The sequence below is a fragment of the Stenella coeruleoalba genome (assembly GCF_951394435.1).
Source record: "Stenella coeruleoalba genome assembly, chromosome: 9".
NCBI classification, from domain to species: domain Eukaryota; kingdom Metazoa; phylum Chordata; class Mammalia; order Artiodactyla; family Delphinidae; genus Stenella; species Stenella coeruleoalba.
In genome coordinates this window covers 97706888-97729417 of record NC_137155.1, presented here as the reverse complement: position 1 = coordinate 97729417, position 22530 = coordinate 97706888, and the positions used below count along the sequence as shown (strand labels likewise).

Genomic DNA, 22530 nt, shown 5'->3' with positions numbered 1-22530 from the left:
GCTATTTCATCTAAATGTAAAATGGACCCTTTCTGTTCCTAAGTGTTCGGAAACCAGTATAGAGAAGAGGACAGTTTCTGAGAACACAGTGGTATATGACCCAGATCACAGCCAGCCGACGGGATTCTGCCTCCTCTGGGGTCTATTAGAGGGGAGACCAAGCAAAACTAAAGGGCTTTAAACATTAAGTCTCTCTCTATTTTAAGTCTTTCATCAATGTCCCGCTGGGCTCTTGCTTTGGAAATACTTTTTCCGGCTGCATTAGCACAAGTGAAAGTTTAAAATTTCAGCCCCAAGACAATGTCTTGTCTTCCAAGGTTGATCTCAGAAAATAGAATACACAACCCCCATGCTAGGTATTTTCATTGTTTTTTGAACTGTTCTTTCCTTGAATTAACCTCAGATCTCAAAAGGCAGCTGTGTTTTCTGGCTGGCAGGTGGAATGGCCGTCAAAGAGCATCTTGTGAAGCAAATGATGCTTGTTCGTGACAGCTTCCTGATGTTCCCCCACAAAGAGACGCCTCCTTGGCGCTGGTTCACGTCAGTACCAAGATAACGTGATAAGCTTCCAGTACCAGCCACGTTGCCCTGTCATAGCTCTTCTCATTCATGTCAACCAAGTGTGAAATAATATTGAATTGGCTCTAGCAGGCTTGGGGATGATTTATTCCAAATCAAAAAAGGGATAGTGGAAATAAAAAGGACGGTATATTTAGTATCAGGGGTTTACCTACAGACATGCAAATTACTGATTTCAGGCTTCTGCATTATACTGAAGGGATGATAGAAGACAGGAAGACAGTTCAGAGTAAAGAACTGGAATCTTTTTATAGTTAGACTCAAATGTTTCATTGAGAGAAAGGAAAAGTGGGAAAAGCACTGAATCAGAGGTGAGTATGCCCGAATTTTAGACCTGAGGATGTTATTTTCTGTAGACTTCTGAGCAAAGTGCTATAAATACTGGGACCCACTGGTTCACAGTCCTGACAGCACATCAAGACTCTCTCCGGATGGGGAATGGGGAGGAGGCGTCAGGGTGGCCAAAAAGCCCCGCAGGGTTTGCTAATGCATAGTCGCTGCTGCGGCCGCTCATTAGATGTTTACTGTGGGAATGAGTACATTTCCTCTCCGAGTTGCATTTTTTAATCTTTAAAATGTGGTTAATAATGTCCACTCAGACCACGTAGAGCTACTGTCAGGATAAAACAAAACCATGCACTGAAAGCATTTCAGCAATTGAAGTTATTTACAAATCTATCATTTCTGTCTTTATCCTTTCCCATTTCCTAAAAGTTAAAATTCCCAAGTAAATTCTTGAAAACCACTTTTAGCCTTTTCTCGTGGGGAAATTTCACGATTAATCTCATTCTCTATGTTTAAAATAACTACACCCCACATTCACATGGATTTTTATGTACATTTTACGTTTTAACATAAAATTGATATTACTTTTTTGTTTTTTAATTCTTAAAGCCTTTCAGGATTGTTCCCAGGCAGGAGCTCAACAGCCGAGTCAAGGATCCACTGGTCTTTAGACATTTCTGAACAGTCTGTGCAGAACACAGAGAACTGAGCAAAGATCTTCTCAAATGAGCAAAACAGCTGGCGTTGGGTCAAAGACTTCGTCTAGCATAAGGTTTCTGCCACTTCAAAAACCACAGGCAGGACGCAGGCCCCGAACTGCCGGCAAAGGCAGAAGCGGCACTTCTAGGTGGGGACCGGCAGGGCTCCCCGGGGAGGATTCACACGCAGGGATTTCCGTGAGAGTCTTCTGGATGACAAGTCAGAAAAGGAAGTGGCACCAGATTAATCTGGAACATTGTGCTCCCCTGAATGGCCCAAGTGATATACAAGGATGTTCAAAAATGCAGTGCAGTAGGAAAAGTTAGCACGGGGCCCTGCCTTGACAGAGGCAATGACAGACACAGACATCAGTGGACAACCCTGAGCTCAGATCGACTTCATTTTCATGGGCTTCTCATAACGTTGCCCTGCATAAGAGCGAGACAGAAATGAACGCTGTGACTCGCTGCAGCCGGTGGTTCTGCCATCAACGGAGAAGTTGCTATAGCAACGTGCACGCCTGTGTCACCTGCCCTTCCCAGCCCCACATGATGGAGGTGACAGCTGAGAGTCCCGGCAGGCGTGGGAACAGGGAGAGAGGTGTCTCTAAGGATGGTGCCAGGCGGGGGGCGGGGGTGGTCAGAGGGTGGACAGCTTAGACGGGGGGCTGGACAGAACCCCAACCTCCTTGCGCTTCAAAATCTATTGTATGGGACAAAGGGAAAGACAGACAGAAAGAGAGGGGGAGGAACTGGGATTAAAGAGAAGCCCAGATGAAGGAGGAATCAAGGACCTGGGAAGTTACCCCAAAGCTGGGTGTTTGTGCTCCTTTGGATTTTCCCACGATGGCGTTGAACAGTGCTGGTTAGGAAAGAACAGAAGCCTGAGTGGAGGCAGCCCCAGACACGGTCAGGCACGTGGGGCAGTGTGCAGGGGGTGTCCGGTGCTGAAAGGGGATCGAACCCCACCGCCCTTCACTTGAGCCTCTTAGGTGATGTTTCGCCCCATCATTTCCTCACCTGCTCCACTGCTGTGGGAACACACGCCTGCCAAACCTGTTCTTACAGTGATGTCTGAAGGCTTTGGCATTTAAGGTGGCCGTCCCTTAGGTGAGAGTCTGGTTAAAAATATTCACGCCAAGACACTGCATCTGGCATGTGTGGTCCGGGAAGTGGGGTCAGAAGTGGCCAGAGACTTAGGCTTAGAGCTTAGATTTGTTAACTCTGGTTCATGTTCCTCCGAAAGAGGATGTTACACACATGCCAATAATGACAATAAGGAAATATTCAAATGACAGTTAAAGAGAAGCAAAAATAAATTTACAGAAGTCAGGATAAAAGCAAGTGGTAAAAGAAAACAGAAAAATGATAGAACTAATAAATAAATCCAGAGCTGGTCCTTTGCAAAAAAAAGTTGTCAGATAATCTAAGAAGAATGGGGGGAAAGTCTACACCTACATTATAAAAATATATGAATAGACATTTTCTAAGGAGAGAACGGGAATTATTATAAAAACTTATTTTGCTCAACTCTATGGAAATGAATTCGAAAACTTAGATTACATGCATTAATTTCTAGAAAAATGTAAAGAACAGACATTATAGTAGATGAGAAAGAGAATCTAATTAGACAGATTCTCATAAAAGAAATTGAGAGAGTTGTCGAAGAGCTCTGCTCACACACACAAGAAAGCAGTAGACTGCAGTGATTTTGCAGGTGAAGTTTACGCAACTTACAAGGTACAGGTGGGTAAGGCTCCAAGGCTGTTTATATCCTTGCCGCACACAGTGTGGCCTGTGAACCGGCAGTGTCAGCATCACCTGGGAGCTTGTTAGAGACGCAGAGTCTCAAATCCCAGCTCTGACCTCCTGAATCTGCATTCATTCATCTCGCCAGGTGATTCTGACCACATTCAAGGGATGGCACTTGAGTTATTCTACTAGTTAGAGAGTGATGGAGAAGTCGCCCATGGTGTGACTGGGTATCCCAAGACCGAAATCAAGGCGTCAGCAGGGCGGAGCGCCTGTGGGGAAGTCCTGGGGGAAAATGTGCTTCCAAGGTCATTCCTGATGCTGGCAGAATTTGGCCTTTGAGGTTGTAGGACTGAGGTCCCAGGTTCCTTCCTGGTCTGTCTGGACTGCTGTCCTAGGGGCCTCCCACATTCCTTGCTGGGTGGCCCCTTCTACTTTCTTTTTATGAAGCTGGCCTAAGTATAAAATTCAAATCCGCACTCCGCTCCAAAGGAAAAGGATGCCACAAACGCATCTTACCCAAGAAGTACTGATGTAAAAACAAAACTAAAAGAAGTTTTAGTAAAATGACTTTAGTTACACCTCAAGAGAATGCCTCACCATGACTCAGTGTGGTTAATGCTAGGAATGAAAGCATGGCTCAGTATTTGGAAGTCTATTACTATGATTCACCGCATTAATCTATCACAGGAGAAAAAGCACCTGGTTATCTCCAGCAGATGCTGAAGTGGCATTAGGTACTATTTAACATCTAACCCTGATAAGATCCTTATGAAAACAGGAATCCTCTAGGTAACATATACATATAAAAATCCAAAAAAGAGAGAGAGAATAAAAGGGAAATTAGCTTTACGAGAAATCAAATGCTATTACAAAAGCTCAGTCATGACCACAGCTTGCTACCGTCTCAGGAAGAGTCAGATGAGTGCAATGGATCAGGGAGTCTAGAAGTAGACATAAATATAAAGGTCAATTTTGAATGGGATAAACGTAGGGTAAAGGATGGGTCCTCAACCAGTAGTGCTGGAACTACTGGCTGGCCAGGGGGGAAAAATAAAGTTGGGTTTCTACCTTACTCTTACTACCCAAGTAAATTTCAAGGGCAGTAAATATGTGTATCTTACAAATAAAACATAAAATGATTAGAAAAAATGTACAATCATTAAAAAAAATTTTCTGAATGGAGAAGGCATGACACAAAACCCAAAAGTCATGAAAAACTTTATATTTCATCATGTAACATTTAGAAATTTTTACATGGGGAAAAAAACCCCATAAATTTAAAAAAAAAGAGCTCAACCCGAGAAAACGTTCAAACATAGAGTAAAATGTCAGTTTACTTAATATATAAAAATTCTATGAGTCAATTAGTAAATGACCAACAGACCAATGGGAAACAATGTAAATATACAAATAATTTTTTGGTCAAAAAATATAAACAGGCTGATTGGGGGGAAAAATAAATCCTAGTGGCTTATGAACATATACAAAGATACTTAATCTCACTCATGATTAAGCATCTTTACTTAATTTGGATTAATGAAATCCAAATTAAGACAACAAAATTTCATTTTTCCAATAAAGTATAGCAAGATTTAAAAGAATATTATATGTGCTGCGTTGATGAGGGTGTGGGGAAAAAAGATTTATATCTTATTGAATTGGAGGTACTATGTCACTGGAGGGAGATTTGTAATACAATCAAAATTAAAAATACATCTCTGACTCAACAAGATCATGTGTATAAAGCTATTCATTATGGAAACTTAAATGACCATTAGATCAAAAACCGGTAACTATTATTATATTTGACTTAAGCTATATATAAATGTGCTTGGTGCTTCTGCAGAAAAGCAGAATTTGGATCATCTGCAGGAAAAGTGCATGTCAGAAAAGAGATGATGATGTTTTTTGGACTTGAATAAATGTCTGTGTCGGTCACAGAAGAGAACAAAAGACACAAAAGATAATAAAAAGATTAGGTATCAGAGATTAAACAAATTAATCATGCAACCTTAGCATAAGGATGAAAAACGGGATCTGCTCAGAAATAATTAAGATGTAATTGTAACAGCTGGAAAGATTATTTTAAGTGCTTGCAGGTGGTAAAGAAAACCAACTACCAGCTTGTAATTACGATGGAAATGGAATAGATATATGCAGTTTTTAAATGTTCATCTTATCTATAATTCTTTCACACGTGAAGATATAAAAATATTTTATCCTCAGATGGCAGAAAAAAATGTGGAACATAGATAAGAAATCAAGTCACTAAAAATCACAGCAATAGAGAAACCGGTGCCTTTAGAAATCAAACCCACGATTTCCAGTGGTAAAGTGTCTGATGTGGCACGCAGAGTCCTTAATTCTTAGTTCACAGTACCTGGGCAGACTGTATATTCTGGAATCTAACTGGGGCATGTGCTTGTTACACCGAGTGATCCCAGGCACCGTGTTCCATTTACTTCCCAATTTATTTGGGATGAGAGCCACATTGCTGAGAGCTGGTTTTTCCAACTGCTCTGTGACCCTGAGTGAATCCACCGGACGAGTTTGGGTTTGGATTCCCGAATTCCTGACAATTCTCAGAGGACTATTTTCCACTCAGTGCTTCTGGATTTTCCATGTCCTGCCCACTTTCCTCTCAGAAGGGGCTCTGAGAGTTCCTGGTCCAGAGCCTCTCAGTATCAGATGCAGGTTAGCTTTAGGCGGGGAGTCAGAATCTCTAGGTTCCAGTAACTCGTTATAATCTTTATAACGAGGAGATTCCTTGGGAAATGAAATCTTACATCTTAAAGTTCCTTGTCTATCTTAATGCTATTAAAAAAACCCCTAGGATGTGGCCTTTGGTCTGATGTATTCTGTATTCAGTATCATGAATGTGATTAAAAAACAAATCAACCCTAAGACTTAATATGAATGCCTCATAAAACAGCTTGGTATACAGTTCGGAGCTGTTCCTTCGTGCAGAAATTTACGGCATCAGATTCTTATTTTTTTTTCTGGTGTTTGTTTTGTTTCTACATTTTGCAGAAAGTGCGTTCCCATTTGTAGTCGTCTCTCTGCTGGCAAATCCTTGCCATTCCAAGGAAATCAGCTTCCCTGAATCTGACAAAGAAAAACAGAGCCCATAATTCTGAGAGGCGAATCACAGCAATTGTCTGGTGCTCTGTGACCTTTAAATAAACCAGAACTCAGGGCCAGGGATTGCCTTTTCTACCTTGTAACTACTGTTCTAAAAGGACCATAATGATGTGATTAAACAGGCCGTACCTATTATCCAAAGGCAGAAAAAATTAGGCAGAAAAAGAATTGACTAGATGTTTCTAATAGAGCAGAATTGGTTTAAGTCAAATCAACATAATTTTACCATTTCCCCCGATAAAAAATGCACTCTCCCAGCTCCATGCCAGGACCTTGTGTTTGTGATCATTCTGACATACTGTCCGCTGTTTGCCAAACTCCAATCACATAGGAACTCCTGTCATATATTTTTGCCATATCCATGGAAAACGTAATTATTATTTATTTACTTATTCTCACTAAATTGACCTGATTTGATCTTCTTCTTCTTCTTTTTTTTTTTTTTTTTTTTGCGGTACACAGGCCTCTCACTGTTGCGGCCTCTCCGGGTGCGGAGCACAGGCTCAGGACGCGCAGGCTCAGCGGCCATGGCTCACGGGCCCAGCCGCTCCGCGGCATGTGGGATCCTCCCGGACCGGGGCACGAACCCGTGTCCCCTGCATCGGCAGGCGGACTCTCAACCACTGCGCCACCAGGGAAGCCCTGACCTGATTTCTTATTTAAACAGATGCAGTGATAAAACTTTATAACCCTACTGAGTAATTCTATGGCCCGTCAAGGCTTTAAACAGAAGCCTGCTCTCTATTAAAGGGTGAATAGCATGGGTGAGAGAGCTGTTAAATGCATGCCAGAACCACATGGAGACTTTCTCTTTAACAAAATGAGAAAGACTGAAAAAGAAATGAACAGGAAATAACTTGATATTATGCCACGTGATGATATGTCTATTTTCTTCCCATAATGATCTGATGACCCCCTATCAAGGCCACCATGTTTCAGGGCTCCAGGAGCCATAGACTGCAATGCAAATGGAATCCTCTGGAGTTGTGCAGTACACAGCCTGACCAACAGTAAATGTCCCCCGCTTTGGAAAACGGTGATGGAGCCCAAAGGGCATTAGAGAGGCAATGAGCAGCTCAGTCAGTGGTGTTCCAGAAGAGAAAAGGAATCTTATCACAGGAAGCCAGCATACCTTGGAATCCATTTTCTGTCTTTATCATGTGATATCATCTAAGATATAAGAAAGAAATATAAGGGAGCAGAAAGAACACAAGACCTCAGGGTAGATGTCTGGAATTCTAACTTCCAGGTCTCTGCAAAGCAAATACTCCAGTGTGAGTATGAAGTAAGTAGCCCTTGGTTGATCGCTAAGTTCCCGCTAATACTAAAACCATAGACTTCCTATCTTCACTGCAAGGGGCCTGCTTGATTTTAAAATAAATGCACATACTTCATTTTAAAGCAGCATTTCCTTCCTGATATCCTTTCAAATTAAGCTTGCAGCTGATTAAAAAAACTGATTAATAATTTGACATCTTCCTCAAATTGAAGCTCCTTCCTGGGGCGTAACAACTTCAATAAAGATGCATTTTCATGGAGGCCCCGAGTCCGGCCCCGCACTGTGGATCTCTTGTTTGTTTGTCTGCTTCAAGTCTGTTTTTCCAGGCAGACTAGCTCTATTCAAGTTCAGAGAAAACTCCTCTATCTCCCTGAGCTTCCTTATGAAATGGTCAGAGGAGCCCAACCTTTGGCAAGCTTACTGCTATAGACTTTCAGTTTGGGGTTTCACCACCTAAAGGCTTCACTGTTTTTCATAAACTGGTTTTTGGGTATTTACTTTTCTTTTTAGTAACTTTACTTCAGAGGGTTTACCAAAGGGGCCATTATTAAGCTTCTCTCTTATTTAGTGAGTGATTCTCCATCTTGGCTACACATTAGAATCACCTGGGGAGGTTGTACATCTCTGGACACCTCAACCCGAGTGTCTGACTTGATTAGTCAGGGGTGCAGCCTGGATACTGGGGCTTTTAAAAGCTCCCTAGGTAATCTGAAAGTGCATCTGAGATTGAGAGGAGTGCTTTCAGACTTGATGGGCACGTGATAAATCACAGGGGAATCTTGCTGAGATGCAGATGCCAGATTCAGTTGGTCTGATTTGCATTTCTAAGAAGCTTGCAGGTGATACTCATACTGCTGGTGGAGGATCACACTTCCCAAGGCACCAGATGAAACAGATCTCCTTCCAAATGTCCTCTATTCAAACCAGGACTAATGAGCTCTCACCTTCATTTTCTTCCCTCAGGTTACCTACACAGACTCAAGTAACATGATTTATAGCTAGAAATGGCATTTTTGTGTATGCTCTGTTGTTTTGTTTCTGAATATCTGATAGTGAGGATCCTCAGTCATACATGAAAGATTATCTAAAAAAGCAAAACCCCCAAACCAAAATTCAGAATGATGAACTCAGGCTCACAGAAACTAGGGTGCAACTGCTGATGTGGGGACCCACTAAGAACCCCAGAGCTGGGATGAAGATTATTTTAAACTGATGATATTTGGGATTCAACAGATGCAGAAAGAAATCTTTTTGGAACTTCCTTATCTGACTAAACATAGAAACTTCTGAGAAATAAGACCATAAATCCCCTTTTTTCTAGGAGGCTTTTAGGTCCCAGGAAAGAGGCCAAGAGCAAACCTACCCTAAATCACCCTTTGCAGGAGAGTTTTAAGGCCTTGAAAAAGACAAAGACCGTTCACACAGGCACGAACAAACAATCACAAACTTCCTTATCTCCTGTTTTTTCTTTTAGAAACCCATTTGTTCTTCCCAGAGGCCTTTTATCCTCTCTTCTTTTTCTCTACTAAGAAAAGTATATAAGCCTCTAACTTTTACCACTATTGAGCTACTCCTTTTGTAAGCTTCCATATGCATGCAAATAAACTTCTTCTCCTGTTATCTGCCTTTTGTGAGTTTAATCTGCAGACCCCCATGGCCTGAACTTAAGCGCCTAGAGGAAAGGTTTTTCCTCCTAGACACTAAGCCACTGGAGGCTGATATTAAGTAACCTTCCCTTATGTCCATTTCTTTCTTTGTCCCCTGTTCATCCCCCAACCCCCATTCTCTCTCATTTTCCCATTCACCTAAAAGAAAAAAAAAATAAAACCATGTTATCTAACTGGACAGCTACATGTAAAAGAATGAAATTAGAACACTCCCTAACACCATACACAAAAATAAACTCAAAATGGATTAAAGACCTAAATGGAAGGCCAGACACTATGAAACCCTTAGAGGAAAACAGAGGCAGAACACTCTATGACATAAATCACAGCAAGATCCTTTTTGACCCACCTCCTAGAGAAATGGAAATAAAAACAAAAATAAACAAATGGGACCTAATGAAACTTCAAAGCTTTTGCATAGCAAAGGAAACCATAAACAAGACCAAAAGACAACCCTTAGAATGGGAGAAAATATTTGCAAATGAGGCAACTGACAAAGGATTAATCTCTGAAATTTACAAGCAGCTCATGCAGCTCAATATCAAAAAAACAAACAACCCAAACCAAAAATGGGCAGAAGACCTAAATAGACATTTCTCCAAAGAAGATATACAGATTGCCAACAAACACATGAAAGGATGCTCAACATCATTAATCATTAGAGAAATGGAAATCAAAACTACAATGAGATATCATCTCACACCAGTCAGAATGGCTGTCATCAAAAAATCTACAAATAATAAATGCTGGAGAGGGTGTGGAGAAAAGGGAACACTCTTGCACTGTTGGTGGGAATGTAAATTGATACAGCCACTATGGAGAACAGTATGGAGGTTCCTTAAAAAAAACTAAAAATAGAGCTACCATACGACCCAGCAATCCCACTACTGGGCATATACCCTGAGAAAACCATAATTCACAAAGAGTCATGTACCGCAATGTTCATTGCAGCTCTATTTACAATAGCCAGGACATGGAAGCAACCTAAGTGTCCACTGACAGACAGATGAATGGATAAAGAAGATGTGGCACATGTATACAATGGAATATTACTCAGCCGTAAAAATAAATGAAATTGAGTTATTTGTAGTGAGGTGGATGGACCTAGAGACTGTCATACAGAGTGAAGTAAGTCAGAAAGAGAAAAACAAATACCATATGCTAACACATTTATACGGAATCTAAAAAAAAAAAAAGTCATGAAGAACCTAGGGGCAGCACGGGAATAAAGATGCAGACCTACTAGAGAATGGACTTGAGGATATCGGGAGGGGGAAGGGGAAGCTGGGACAAAGTGAGAGAGTGGCATGGACGTATGTACACTACCAAATGTAAAATAGACAGCTAGTGGGAAGCAACCACATAGCACAGAGAGGTCAGCTAGGTGCTTTGTGACCACCAAGAGGGGTGGGATAGGGAGGGTCGGAAGGAGGGAGACGCAAGAGGGAAGAGATATGGGGACATATGTATAACTGATTCACTTTGTTATAAAGCAGAAACTAACACACCATTGAAAAGCAATTATACTCCAATAAAGATGTTAAAAAAAAATCATGTTATCTAAACAAGCCTTCTATGTCATAGCTCATAAGCTCTTTTCTGTTGTTTTAATAAAGTTCGTGAGACAGATACACATTTCTTTATAAGCATTTACCCATTATGGAAATTAACCTGGAATTCCAATCATGGAATAAATTATGATGATGAGATTGATACAGCAACTGGTCAACACCAGGTAAGAACTTGCTGTACAAGTACAAGTGGAAATTTTCTGTAAATGGACCTATGTTATATAGTACAGGCCTACCATAATACCTGAATTGTAGACTTTAGATTTGAACATTGAATAACAGAATGTTCCCTATATACATTATTACATCAGTCAAAAGAATGAAATTGTCATGTATAAAGCATGATTTTTAAAAAATAAATGAACTCAAACTTTGGCCCATACACCTGTATCTCACAGACCATCAAGCAAGTAATTTGCTAATTAAGGCAGAATGAATATGAACTATCGGCCCAGAGTAGCATCTAGAGGCTTTTGAAACTGATTTCTTGGCAGCGGACTCGGACCACACACGCTGATGGCCTCAAGCAGTGAGAACCTCTAACAGTAACCTGCGTATTTCAAAGATTAGGCTTTGTCTCCATCCACCCTGGCATCTGGAGGAATCTATCTGAGAAATCTCTGTTCCTCTGCAGCCCTGGAAGTGCTTTTTCTTGCCTCCTAACTTCACTCCTACTTCTCTTCTTTCAGCACTAGGACTGCTTTCCTTTGTTCAAGTCATCTCAGGAGGAAAAACCAGCCCGCTGTGTCATCCTCACAACTTCGTAAAAGGCGGTTTTTATAAGTACCCTGGGCACACGTCATCACCCTCATCATGTTATAGGACCCCATGTGTGAGGAATGAAGAGAATTCTTTAGTCTGTAAAATGGGTATTCTGACAATGGGGCAATTTCGGCTTCGTTCTGAAGCTTCACAAAGCTTTGCAGGCAAATTCTGGCAAGAATTCACGATGACAAAGCTTCACGGAAGCGGATAAATCCTGTGTTCGGGGCTGGAATATATGTAAGGCAATCAAGCACACGGCGTTTCCATGATGAACTGTTACTAACTCGAAGTTAGGGTCGGGGAGGGTTTGCGAGCCTTTACTACTGGACATTCAAACATCATAGCAAACTGTGTTGGATATAGTAATAACCACTTTGTTAGTATTATTGCAGCTAAACGTTTGTACAGCTTGCTCCACGTCTGTGACTGTGCTGAGTGTTTTAAATCCATCGTCTTGCGTGGAGTTCTCTGAGTTAGGTCTTACTATCTCCATTTCAGAGGTGGGGAAACTGAGGAATGAGATTAAGACACTTGCTGGGGAGAGGCAGTGATGGTATCGAACCCAGGGCTCCCCCCTCGTCCCCTTGCTGTCTTTGGCATCAGCAAAGTCACACGTTGCTTTGGAGATCCATCGGATGGTAGATTTGGAGGTGGTTCAGAGATCACACCCCACTTCATACCTTGTGGGTGAAAAAGCAAAGGCTTGGAGAGGTTACCCGAGTAGCCTGATGTCAGTCTGGGTAGAGTGAGGGGGGGGGACTTACAGGCTCCCCACCACTCGGGGTCCTGTGGACACTGAATCTGCAGCCAGTGCCTTTCGCAGCCAACAGCTGCATCCTTTTAGCGCTGTGATTTCAAATGACAAGTCTTATCACCTGCAGAAGTGGAGCTAAATCCACTGAGCTTTCTAAGCCTAAACGCACCAATAAAACCTGGAAGGCTATGGGATTATATGTACAAATACAGTGTCGGGAGGTGAATCCCTGTATGGTTTTAGGTAATCTTTTGATATCAGAACTTGGACAGTGGGGCTGCTAGGCAGCTGAGTCACAAAGGCAAAAGTGAGGAATTGATCTGATCAGATCATCCGACAGTCACGTTGCAGACACTGGTTAAGGTATCTCATCATCTCACTTAAGTGCAGAAGAGTCAATAATTCCTATACTCCTTCCCTTCGACTTATTTACTACTGGCCCTGAGCACGAATATGGTTGTACCTTTTGAGCCCTTGATGTGCTAAGAACTCTGCGCTCACACATTCCTTCGTTCCCTTAATCCTCCAACTACATCACCAGCGACGGTCTGCTATTAACTCCATTTTACAGGTGAGGAAACTGAGGCGTAAAGAAAGCAAGCATCCCAGCCAAGACACTGCTTTAGACTTTACCTGAATCCAGGTGGTCTAAGTGCCAGGGGTCGGTGGCAGACGACATGGGTGCGAGGGTGAGCGGGGAGGCCCCGCAGTTGGACTCCACCAGCTCGCCCTGGGTGTGCACGCGAGCTGAGGCGTTTGTTTGCCTCAAGGCTGCCTTGAGAGGGGCGATCTGGTTGAACTGGACTCTGGAGAGGCACCCAGTGAATCCCGGCGTGTTGTACTTGTGAATCTCTTGGTCAATCTTCCCTGTTTCTAAAAGAAAAAGAGAAAGTAAAGATCGTATCCCACTCACCGTATCACCGCTGTAATATACAAGTCCCCTTTGAATGTTTGTCTTCAAATCTTCCTCTTACGTTTCAGTTTAAGATATTGTGCTCTTTCAGATGAAAAATTAATGACCTGATAAGGCTTTAGGGCTGGAGACTTCACTTTATAATCAAATTTTTTTTTTTTTTTTTTTTTTTTTTGCAGTACGCGGGCCTCTCACGGCTGCGGCCCCTCCCGCCGCGGAGCACAGGCTCCGGACGCGCAGGCTCAGCGGCCATGGCTCACGGGCCCAGCCGCTCCGCGGCACGTGGGATCTTCCCGGACCGGGGCACGAACCCGCGTCCCCTGCACCAGCAGGCGGACTCCCAACCACTGCACCACCAGGGAAGCCCTGGACGCTTCACTTTAAAAGAGCCTTCTGTGTTGCGAGAGAACATGGTGAGGAGAGTAAGACTATACTTGGGAAAATGAAACACATGCCTAATCACCTTCCAGCTACGTGAGATACTGCCGATACTATCAACACTCGCTTGGTTCTGACTGACTTTTCTCCCCTTTTCTGATGCTTCAGTGACCCTCATATATATTGAACAGCCCTCCCAGCCCTCCTGGTAGATTATGGTTTCATTTGGTGCCTCTTATTTTCTTCTTTAGAATTCTTTATTTAAAAAAGAAAAGAGAAGAAAAGAAAAAGCGTTCCCATAGCCTATAGTGGGGCATTTCCTTTCTTTAGAATCCAATCCCCTGGGAATTCTGGGGTTTCCAGAATCTCAGCTAGCATCAGATGGGCATTTTGGAAGTCAGGAAACTTTCCCAACTCAGTCACAAACATACATATGCATTTAAGAATCACCACCCGCCCCAAACCTGTAGTCAGCATCTTCTTCCTAACTAACATTCAAATCAGGGGTGAGTCTGGGTGGAGGCACTTCCAAAGCACTGTTTCGATGACTATAAACACACATTGTCATACCAGTCATATCAGTAAAAGCAAGTGTCTTCGCGACCGTAGCCCTGGGTTTTAGAATCTACCTGGCACAAACGACTGTTGGAGGAGTCCTAGACCCTCCTGATGCATGGCTCTCGCCAGTGTGGCTCCGGTACCAGCAGCAGCAGTGTCACCTGGGAAAGCATTAGAAACGCATGGGGCGGGGCCCAGCAATCTGTGTGCTGCAAACCCTCCAGGTGGTCCCGACACCGCTAAGGTTTGAGAACTACTGCTACAGGCAGTGATGGTGCAGGGCTACAAACTCGGGGGCTGGGCAAATGGCACTCCAGAGAAGAGCACAGCGCTTGTATTCTGGGTGGGAGAGTATGTTAACATGATGATGACCTTGTAAACACAAGGACGAGGTTGTGAGACATTTACCCTTCCACTTGAACTGTGAAAAACAAAGACTTCGGGAAACAGGGGGCTAGCTACTTCTTTGAAAAGTTGGATTTTACAACCTTTTACACCTGGGGAATGAATACAGGTGAAATAGTCTTGTATAAAAATTTACTCCCCATTAATTAAAGAATATATCAGTGGAGAAGGGAGCTTTTAGGCCTTGGGGGCAGAAGAAATGAAGGTACTGATTATTCATCACATTAAAAAAAATGTGTCATGACTGAGCTGTACTGGTTCCGTGTGAAGTTTGATTAACAGAGAGCTATGACAATGGGGATGATGAAGAATGGTAATTCCGGGGATTCTAATAGGGTCTTACTTAGCCAAGTACATAAAGAAATTTTAATTGATGATTCTCCATATTTTTCTCCTGCAGTAAATTTCAGCCTGTGACTTTGAGCTAACGCACATCCCATTTAGGATGGGGAGGTAGGATGCACCTGCCACCAAGTGCAAAAACCCTGCCGCCAGGATGTATCCTGAGGCTTCCATGACGACCAGGAAGAGGCTCTGGTCCCACTGACACCTGCGCTGGCTTGTTCCCCTCTTCCTCCCTTGCCTTTTCCTCAATGACTGCAGGCTACTCCATGACTCACTCTTCGTCTCCTTGTCTAATATCAGAACCCCTTGTGCGTTCACCAGCTTGCCTTCCACGCACACCCTTCCAGTATTTGGTTTCCATCCCCTCCCCCCAGTGGTCTGCCTTCCCTCGAAACACCCTCAGACCAAGGAGACTCGGGATGACTGATCCCAGCACGGGGAGGCGGACCTCAGTTCCTTGCTGTCCGGAATTGCTATCTGGCTTCACTGGTGGTAGAGGCACCAGAACAAATAGCTACTTGGTGGCAGGAAGCTGGGGACACCTCAGCTCCATCAGCTGCCCGTAAAAGGAGAGTCCTTTTTAGCCTGTCTAGCTGAGGGGAGGGCTCCACAAGGAAGCTTCTGGGGCTGGTGGCTACTGCCATCTTGTGGGACTTCAGGTCAGGTCAGTTCGATTCAATTCACTTCATCGCAGGAACTGGGTGCGTGCAGCAGTATTAGGAAGGTAGACAAATACAGGGGTTTACCCTGAGCAGCTCACAGCCTCGCTAGGAAACAAGCATACAAACAACCAACTAACGTGACTGAACACAAGCTGTCCAGTAACAAGAGTTAGTATTTGTTGAACTCCCTTAAAATGTGCTAGTTGTCTTAGACAAACTGGATATTTAATTCCTAGAACAACCCTTGGAGGCGCGAGCAGCATTATCCCTCTGCAACATGTGAGGAAATGAGGCTTAAGATACGTCGGCTGTTGAGGCCAGGCAGACTGACCCCAGGCCTCCTAACCCCTACAACGTTCCTAGCTAAGAAACAAAACTTACGTTTGGTAAACTTACTATTATTTTTTAAAAATTAATTAATCAGTTAATTTTGGCTGTGCCAGGTCTTAGTTGAGGCATGTGGACTTCTTAGTTGCGGCATGCGGACTCTTAGTTGCGGCATGCATGCGGGATCTAGTTCCCCAGCCAGGGATTGAACCCGGGCCCCCTGCATTGGGAGCGCGGAGTCTTACCCACCGGACCGCCAGGGAAGTCCCCGGGGAAAATTATTAAAGTCTATGGTAAAGCAGGGAAGTAGGTTTCTGGAAAGCACTTCAGGAGGGGTAACACTACAGCTAGGTTTTTTTTTTTTTTTTGGGGGGTAAGAACACTTAACATAAGATTTACCCTCTTAACAAATGTTTACATAACAAATACAGTGTATTGTTAACTACAGACACTCTGGGACTTATTCTTCTTGCATAAGGGAAAGTTTGTACCTTTCACCCATGCCCCCCAATGCCCCTCCCCCCAGCCCCTGGAAACCATGGTTCTACTCTCGGCTTCTATGAGTTTGACGATTTTAGGGGCCTGACATAAGTGGGATCATGTAGTATTTATTCTTCTGTGTCTGGTTTATTTCACTTAGCATAATGTCCTCCAAGTTCATCCATGTTGTAGCAAATGTCAGGCTTTCCTTCTTTCTTAAGGCTGAATAGTATTCCATTGTATGTGTATACTATATTTTCTTCATCCATTCACCTGTCGATGGACATTTAGGTTGTTTCCATGTCTTGGCTATTGTAAATAATGCTGCAATGAACATGGGAGTGCAGATACCTCTTTGAGATCTTGATTTCAATTCTTTGGTGTACGTACCCAGGAGTTGCTGGATCACATGGTAGTTCTATTTTTAATTTTTTGAAAAACTTCCATACAGTTTTCCACAGTGGCTACACCATTCCACATTCCCACCAATTTCTCCACATCACCACCAAGGCTTGTTGTCTTCTGTAGAACTAGGTTTTGAGGATGAAAGGAAAGAGAACTCCAGGCTGAGTTTCTCATGAGGTTTTTGTGGGAGTCAGATGGGGTCAGAGCTCAAGGCCAGATTGGGAAGGGCCTTGAACACCATGTTAAGATGTCTGTATTTCAGTAGGAAACTTAAAGTGCTTAAATATAAGCTGCAGGGGATGATTGTGGGAACCGCATTGGAAAGAGAATTCTAGAGGAGCACCGCAAGTTGCTCTGAGCAGGCGATCTCATTGGCCCCTCAGGGCCCTGCAAGCTCCCCGGGTGAAGAGAGGGAGGGATTCTTCTTTTTGCTGAAGGGCTGAGGCAGAGTTAAGCTGTGGATAAAGCGACGTGTTCACCACCAGCACCCTCTTGTCTTTTGCGCAGCCGTTGTAGAATCTATAGAGAATCCGTTTTGAGTTTGGTTCCTCTGCTAGAGATTTGGGTATGAAACTTCTGACTCCGGCTGCATTTCGTACGGTCCCTGACATAGTTTTCTAAACTTGAAGTCGGGCCAGCTTTCCAATCACGCCACAGAAAACGGGTTTAAAGCTGTATTTATCTGAGGGCTCCCAATTTAATGTGGGGTCCCCCTTCTTAAAGAGCTGTCCTCCCATGAGCGTTTCCCCCTGAAGTGACCCTCAAAGAGGGATTACAGACACAAGGCAGATGGCCAGAGGGGAGCCCCCAGGAAGGGGGTTCTGATGAGGACCACGGACCAGAGGAACGGCGGGAAGCAGGGACTCTGAGGCTCCCGCCGTGGCGGGGGTCGCCGTGAGCGTTGGTGGAAATGTCCGCCAAGTGGGCAGCGGCTGGGGGCTGGGCTGCAAGGACTGCCCTGGGGGCTGAACTGCTGCACTTTTCCCTTCTCTTCGCAGCTTGTTCGCTCAGCTCACTCTCTTCCTTACCCCAGTGTTTCGACTGCTGTTCCTTTCCTGAAAGGCAGCTAGGTCACAGAAACAAGGGTCCTGATGCCCAGGAGAGCAGACAGTTCCAAACCTGGACAGTGATCCAGATCCAGCTGATGTGCCCCTAAAGACTCCTGGCTGAGACCCATTCCCTGGGGACCACAAATGCAATAGACACTCTGGTTTCTTCAGGGCCAGATGGTTCCAACTCTGGACCGTGTGATAATAATATTAAAAGCTTCCACGATAAACCAGAATTGGTACATGTGTGAGGTACTGTGTTTTAGTACACTTCATGCAGTATTTCACTGTTTCCTAACAACCCTTTGAGCTAAAAAGGATTATCCCCACTTCACAGATGGGAAAACTGAGGCTTAATAACTGAATGAACATTTATGTTTCATAAAAAAAACAGAAGTCAAATGTTTTGTATTCTCAACTTCTCTCTGAAAAACAGACTATATTTATGTTGCTTTTATATTCATTTGGATTTTTGGCATTTCTATTCAGGGACTCTTCATAAAAATGGCACAGTGAGGTTTCGTTTTGTTTTTAAAAAATTTAAATGTCTGTCAGAGTTTGCTTTAAGACCATGTTTCATTAGTGAACGAGCCAATAATAAAGATTTTTAAAAATGCTGTGAACGGATGTCAAAGCTTTGCCAGCATCAGTTAAAGCACCAACAAGTGCTGTAAACACTTGTGTGCAATAAAAATCTACACTTCTTAAGAACATCGAACAAATAACGGTAAAGCTATCAGTTTAGTGCATTTGAGCTCATTAAAAGTACGTTAATCTGTAAAGCTGATTGCACTGATCTCATACTGAAACCACATATTAAGGTACGATTTACTGTAAGAAACTACGTTCTGCGTGGAGATGTCTGAGATGTCTGTCTGGAGATGGCTGAGGTGTAATCTGGGGAAAGCCTGCTCCAAAGCATGCAGATTTCAGAAATGCAGTGCAGTCACTTCTGAAATTAAATTCTCAAGCTGTCATTAGTACTTTAGTGTCTTATAGTCATAGTGATATGGGTTATAGAAAATAGCCCACTTAAAATACTGATGCAATTCCGGCTGAAAGCTTAAAATGAAATGCTCATGACAACCCTGTTAAGGAGGACGCAGCAATTTACACTGGCAATGCATTAGCATGCTTTCCGGGCTCATTTTACTAAATTGCTGAATACCCAGTGACAGACAAGGGGTGTTGTGAGAAATGAAGAGAAAAGAGCACTTGAGCAAGGAACATGGGGAGAAGGAAGCCAGCCCAGTCGAGGACCCCATTGTGCCAGGGCCTTGTGGACACCCAGGAGCCTCTTCAGCGACCGGGCAGACACTCAGACGCTGACTCACAGAGACGTTTCTCATTTCCCTTTGAGACTACTCAAACTCATCGATGCAGCCTTCTTGTGTATCCCATAGGATCTATTCATCAGCTGATTTTTATGTTTTATACTTCTTAGGATATTCTATCAACATTCCTTTCTTGGGGGAATGTGATATTATGAAATATGAAATTTCACCATAAACTTAACTTCTTACTATTTATGAAACAGAGCCAAGAGATCTTAGAATGTCAATGAGACCTGAGCTAAGACTTTTTATAAGGCTCTATTGCGTGCCCCTCACTGTGCCAGGGGCTGGGGGATTCAGCCTCTTAGAATTTGTGGGATCAGAATGGGATGGCAGACCTCACCTTTGCTCAGCAGAGACCACGGGCACAACTGGCCCAAAGCATCGTCCCTCCTCTGTTCCTGCCCTCAGCTCTCCGGTAGAGTATGTCCCACCAGTGGCACTGGAGGCGGTTGTAGGTTATTCACAGACTGGACATTAAATAACATCCAATCTCAAGGTGACGAAGTTATTTCCTTCTCAATTCTCTTTCAATCCTTCAAAGAAAGGGTCTCGGGTTGGGACTGGACTGTCTTTTCCACCACCTCGATACCTGCTATGCTCCCTTTTTGACAAAGAACGGACCTGGGCTCTTCTGCAGGCAGCAGTACTGAACTTCATATTATTTTCATAGAATATATGTCTTATCACTGCCTTATCGTTACAGCAAGTGCTACTGGTATTTAATTTTATGGTCGCATTACAAAATTTCCTCTGAACATAAACATTCTCCTTTTAGCATAGATTTATTTAAGTAAAAACGGTGAGTCCATTTAAAGAAAAGTATTAAGTAAATAACAGTAAAGGAGGTAACCAGAAATGGAAAATATGTAACTGAAGATGAAGAAATTGTATCATCAGTCCTCAGATTACTCTTCTTTGGGGAATATTGTTGTGGAAGAACTTGGTCCATCTCTGAACCCCTTGGTTTTTGGCCTTAGGGGCCTCTGTTCCATTCAGATGGAAATCCATCTTCCTCCCTAATAACTGTGATTCTCCATCACTTTAGAACACAGGGGTGCCCAGCCCTTCAAAAGAAGAGCTCCAAATGGCTTCCTCCTAGGTGCTGCTCCCGGCTCTAACTACCTGGCCCAGGTGTGGTCATTTCCTCCCCATACGGGCCAGAAACCTGAACTTGTGCCTCTACCAGATTTGCAGTTTCCTTGAGAGCTGAGACTATGTTGCTCATTCAGTCCCTGTGTTCCACGGAGTGTCTACAATAGCACCTGGCTGGTGAGTGCCTGCTGCCTACCCCGGAAACTGTACATTAAACGTCTGTCACGCAGAGCCTGCTTGTGAGGGCGGGGCCGAGCGCTCGGGAGGGAAGTTTAGGCGCAGCGACGCTCACTGGGGGCAGAGTCTGTCAGCCTCATTTGGTAAAGAGCTGTGAAATGTGGCCTTGAAGGAGGAAGGGGCAGTAGCAGATTTAGATCCCATAGATCATTATATATTTACTTCCAGAAGTACTATTACCTGGAAACCTGTCCATCTCACTGAAAATGCACTCGTCTCTGAAAATACGGTCATGTGGCTCTTAAACTCACACATCTATTAACGCTGAATATCCGTTGCTACATAGACCTCGGGCCTCCGGCACAGAGCAGGGGTTATATGGGACCTAACGAAATGAGCAGGAAGTGGGTTTGAGATCACTGCCGGGCTGAAGATTTAAATAATTCTTGGAAAAGTAGACCGAAGTGAGGTTGGTGAGTAGTCACCTGATACAGACTTGAAAACATGACCAGGGTCCTGCTGGGCTGGCAACCATCCTAAGCTGCGACTCTCAGGGTTACTGCTGAGCAGCTGATGTGGGTGAGGAGGGTGGCTACAAGTCTCCCATTTGGCCATAGTTGTGTGAACGGGAGCCTGAATGGGTTCCAGAATTTATTGTTCCCAGAATAAATAAATGGGAAGTAATCATAACCAAAAGAAACCAAAAAACAAACAAAAAACCAAAGAAAACAAACCCCCAACCCCCCCAAAAAGCCAAGAGCATTCATCTAAAATAGCAAAACAAAACCAAATAAACCTCATTCTCCTCAATTCTAACATGAGCAAATGATAAACGCTAGGCAGGGCCCTGAAATGTTGGAATCTCGGTTCAACGTCAGCTCCTGCTCTTACAGGCAAAATGTTCTGATCAGTGACGTCTTGCTGACCAGCTGCCTTTCAGAAGATGAACAACTAGAATTAAATCCCTATACATAGCTGATGTATAAATTACACACTCTGACATTTTACTAATCCCTGAAAGAAGGACATTAATGAAATTTCATTGTATCTATTATATGCTTTTCTCTTTTATGAAGGAAGGCGGGACTAAAATATGCAGGTGTAATTTAAATAGCTCTTGGCCTGTGACATATGCTAACTCAATTACAAAGCGACAAGCTGCTGGGCGAAGCAGAATCTTCTTGTCCTTCTACATTGTCTGTGCTGTGTTTTAATTTGTAAATCCTTCCCCAAGGATTGAGAAAACAAGATTGTATTTTTTTCTGAAACATCAATAAAAAGAGATGTCTTAATGTGAAGATGCTAGCTTATTATACTGTTTTGCAAAAAGAAAGTATTACACTTTTATTTGTATAAACCGATCACAGTACCTGAGCTTTTGGGGATATATCTATATATCTATATATAGATATAGGTTAAAACTGTCATCCCCATTCCTAAAATCTAGTCTGAAAACTGCAAACTTATTAAGCTTGCTGGATAATATACTATAGTTGTGATTTCTATACAAAGGGAAGGATATGATCCCTGTTAAAAAACAAAAGACCCAAGATGGAGTCACTTATGCTAAGCTCCAGGTCACCACACTGAGACTTAATCACAGTTGCGGCTCTCCCAGCAATGAAACCTTAAACCAGTCCATCAGGAACCACCTGATCAGCACTAGTGAGGTAATCTGTCTGACTGACCCCTGACATCCCCTCAAGGAAAGTAACTTTGAAATAACCAACCTGCCTTTTTGCCAGTATAACTTCAGTGTTCCCGTTCCTTTCCGCCTATAAAAAGACTTTCATTTTGAACAGATCCTTGGAGTTTCTTTTTATCTGCTGGATTGGATGCTGCCTGGTTCAAATCAATTTTTGCTCAGAAAAACTCTTAAAAATTTTAATATGCCTCAGTTTATCTTTT

The 22530-nt window shown here is 43.2% G+C and overlaps 1 protein-coding gene across 12 annotated transcripts in view; it reads right to left on the bottom strand.

The window, feature by feature from the left end:
• The window catches only part of CNTNAP2 (contactin associated protein 2), a 977311-nt gene that overhangs the window by 26746 nt on the left and 928035 nt on the right, over nt 1–22530 (bottom strand). For 8 of the 12 annotated variants that reach the window (XR_013829659.1, XR_013829660.1, XR_013829661.1 and 5 more), the window contains one exon: nt 13128–13367. Coding sequence is in view for 5 of the 12 variants with exons in the window: in XM_079931145.1 (XP_079787271.1) it covers nt 13128–13367 (240 nt within the window). In the remaining 7 variants the exon portion in view is untranslated. Of the gene's footprint in view, nt 1–13127; nt 13368–22530 lie in introns of those variants that run through there. The other 4 variants (XR_013829662.1, XR_013829663.1, XR_013829664.1 and 1 more) reach the window with 1 other exon arrangement.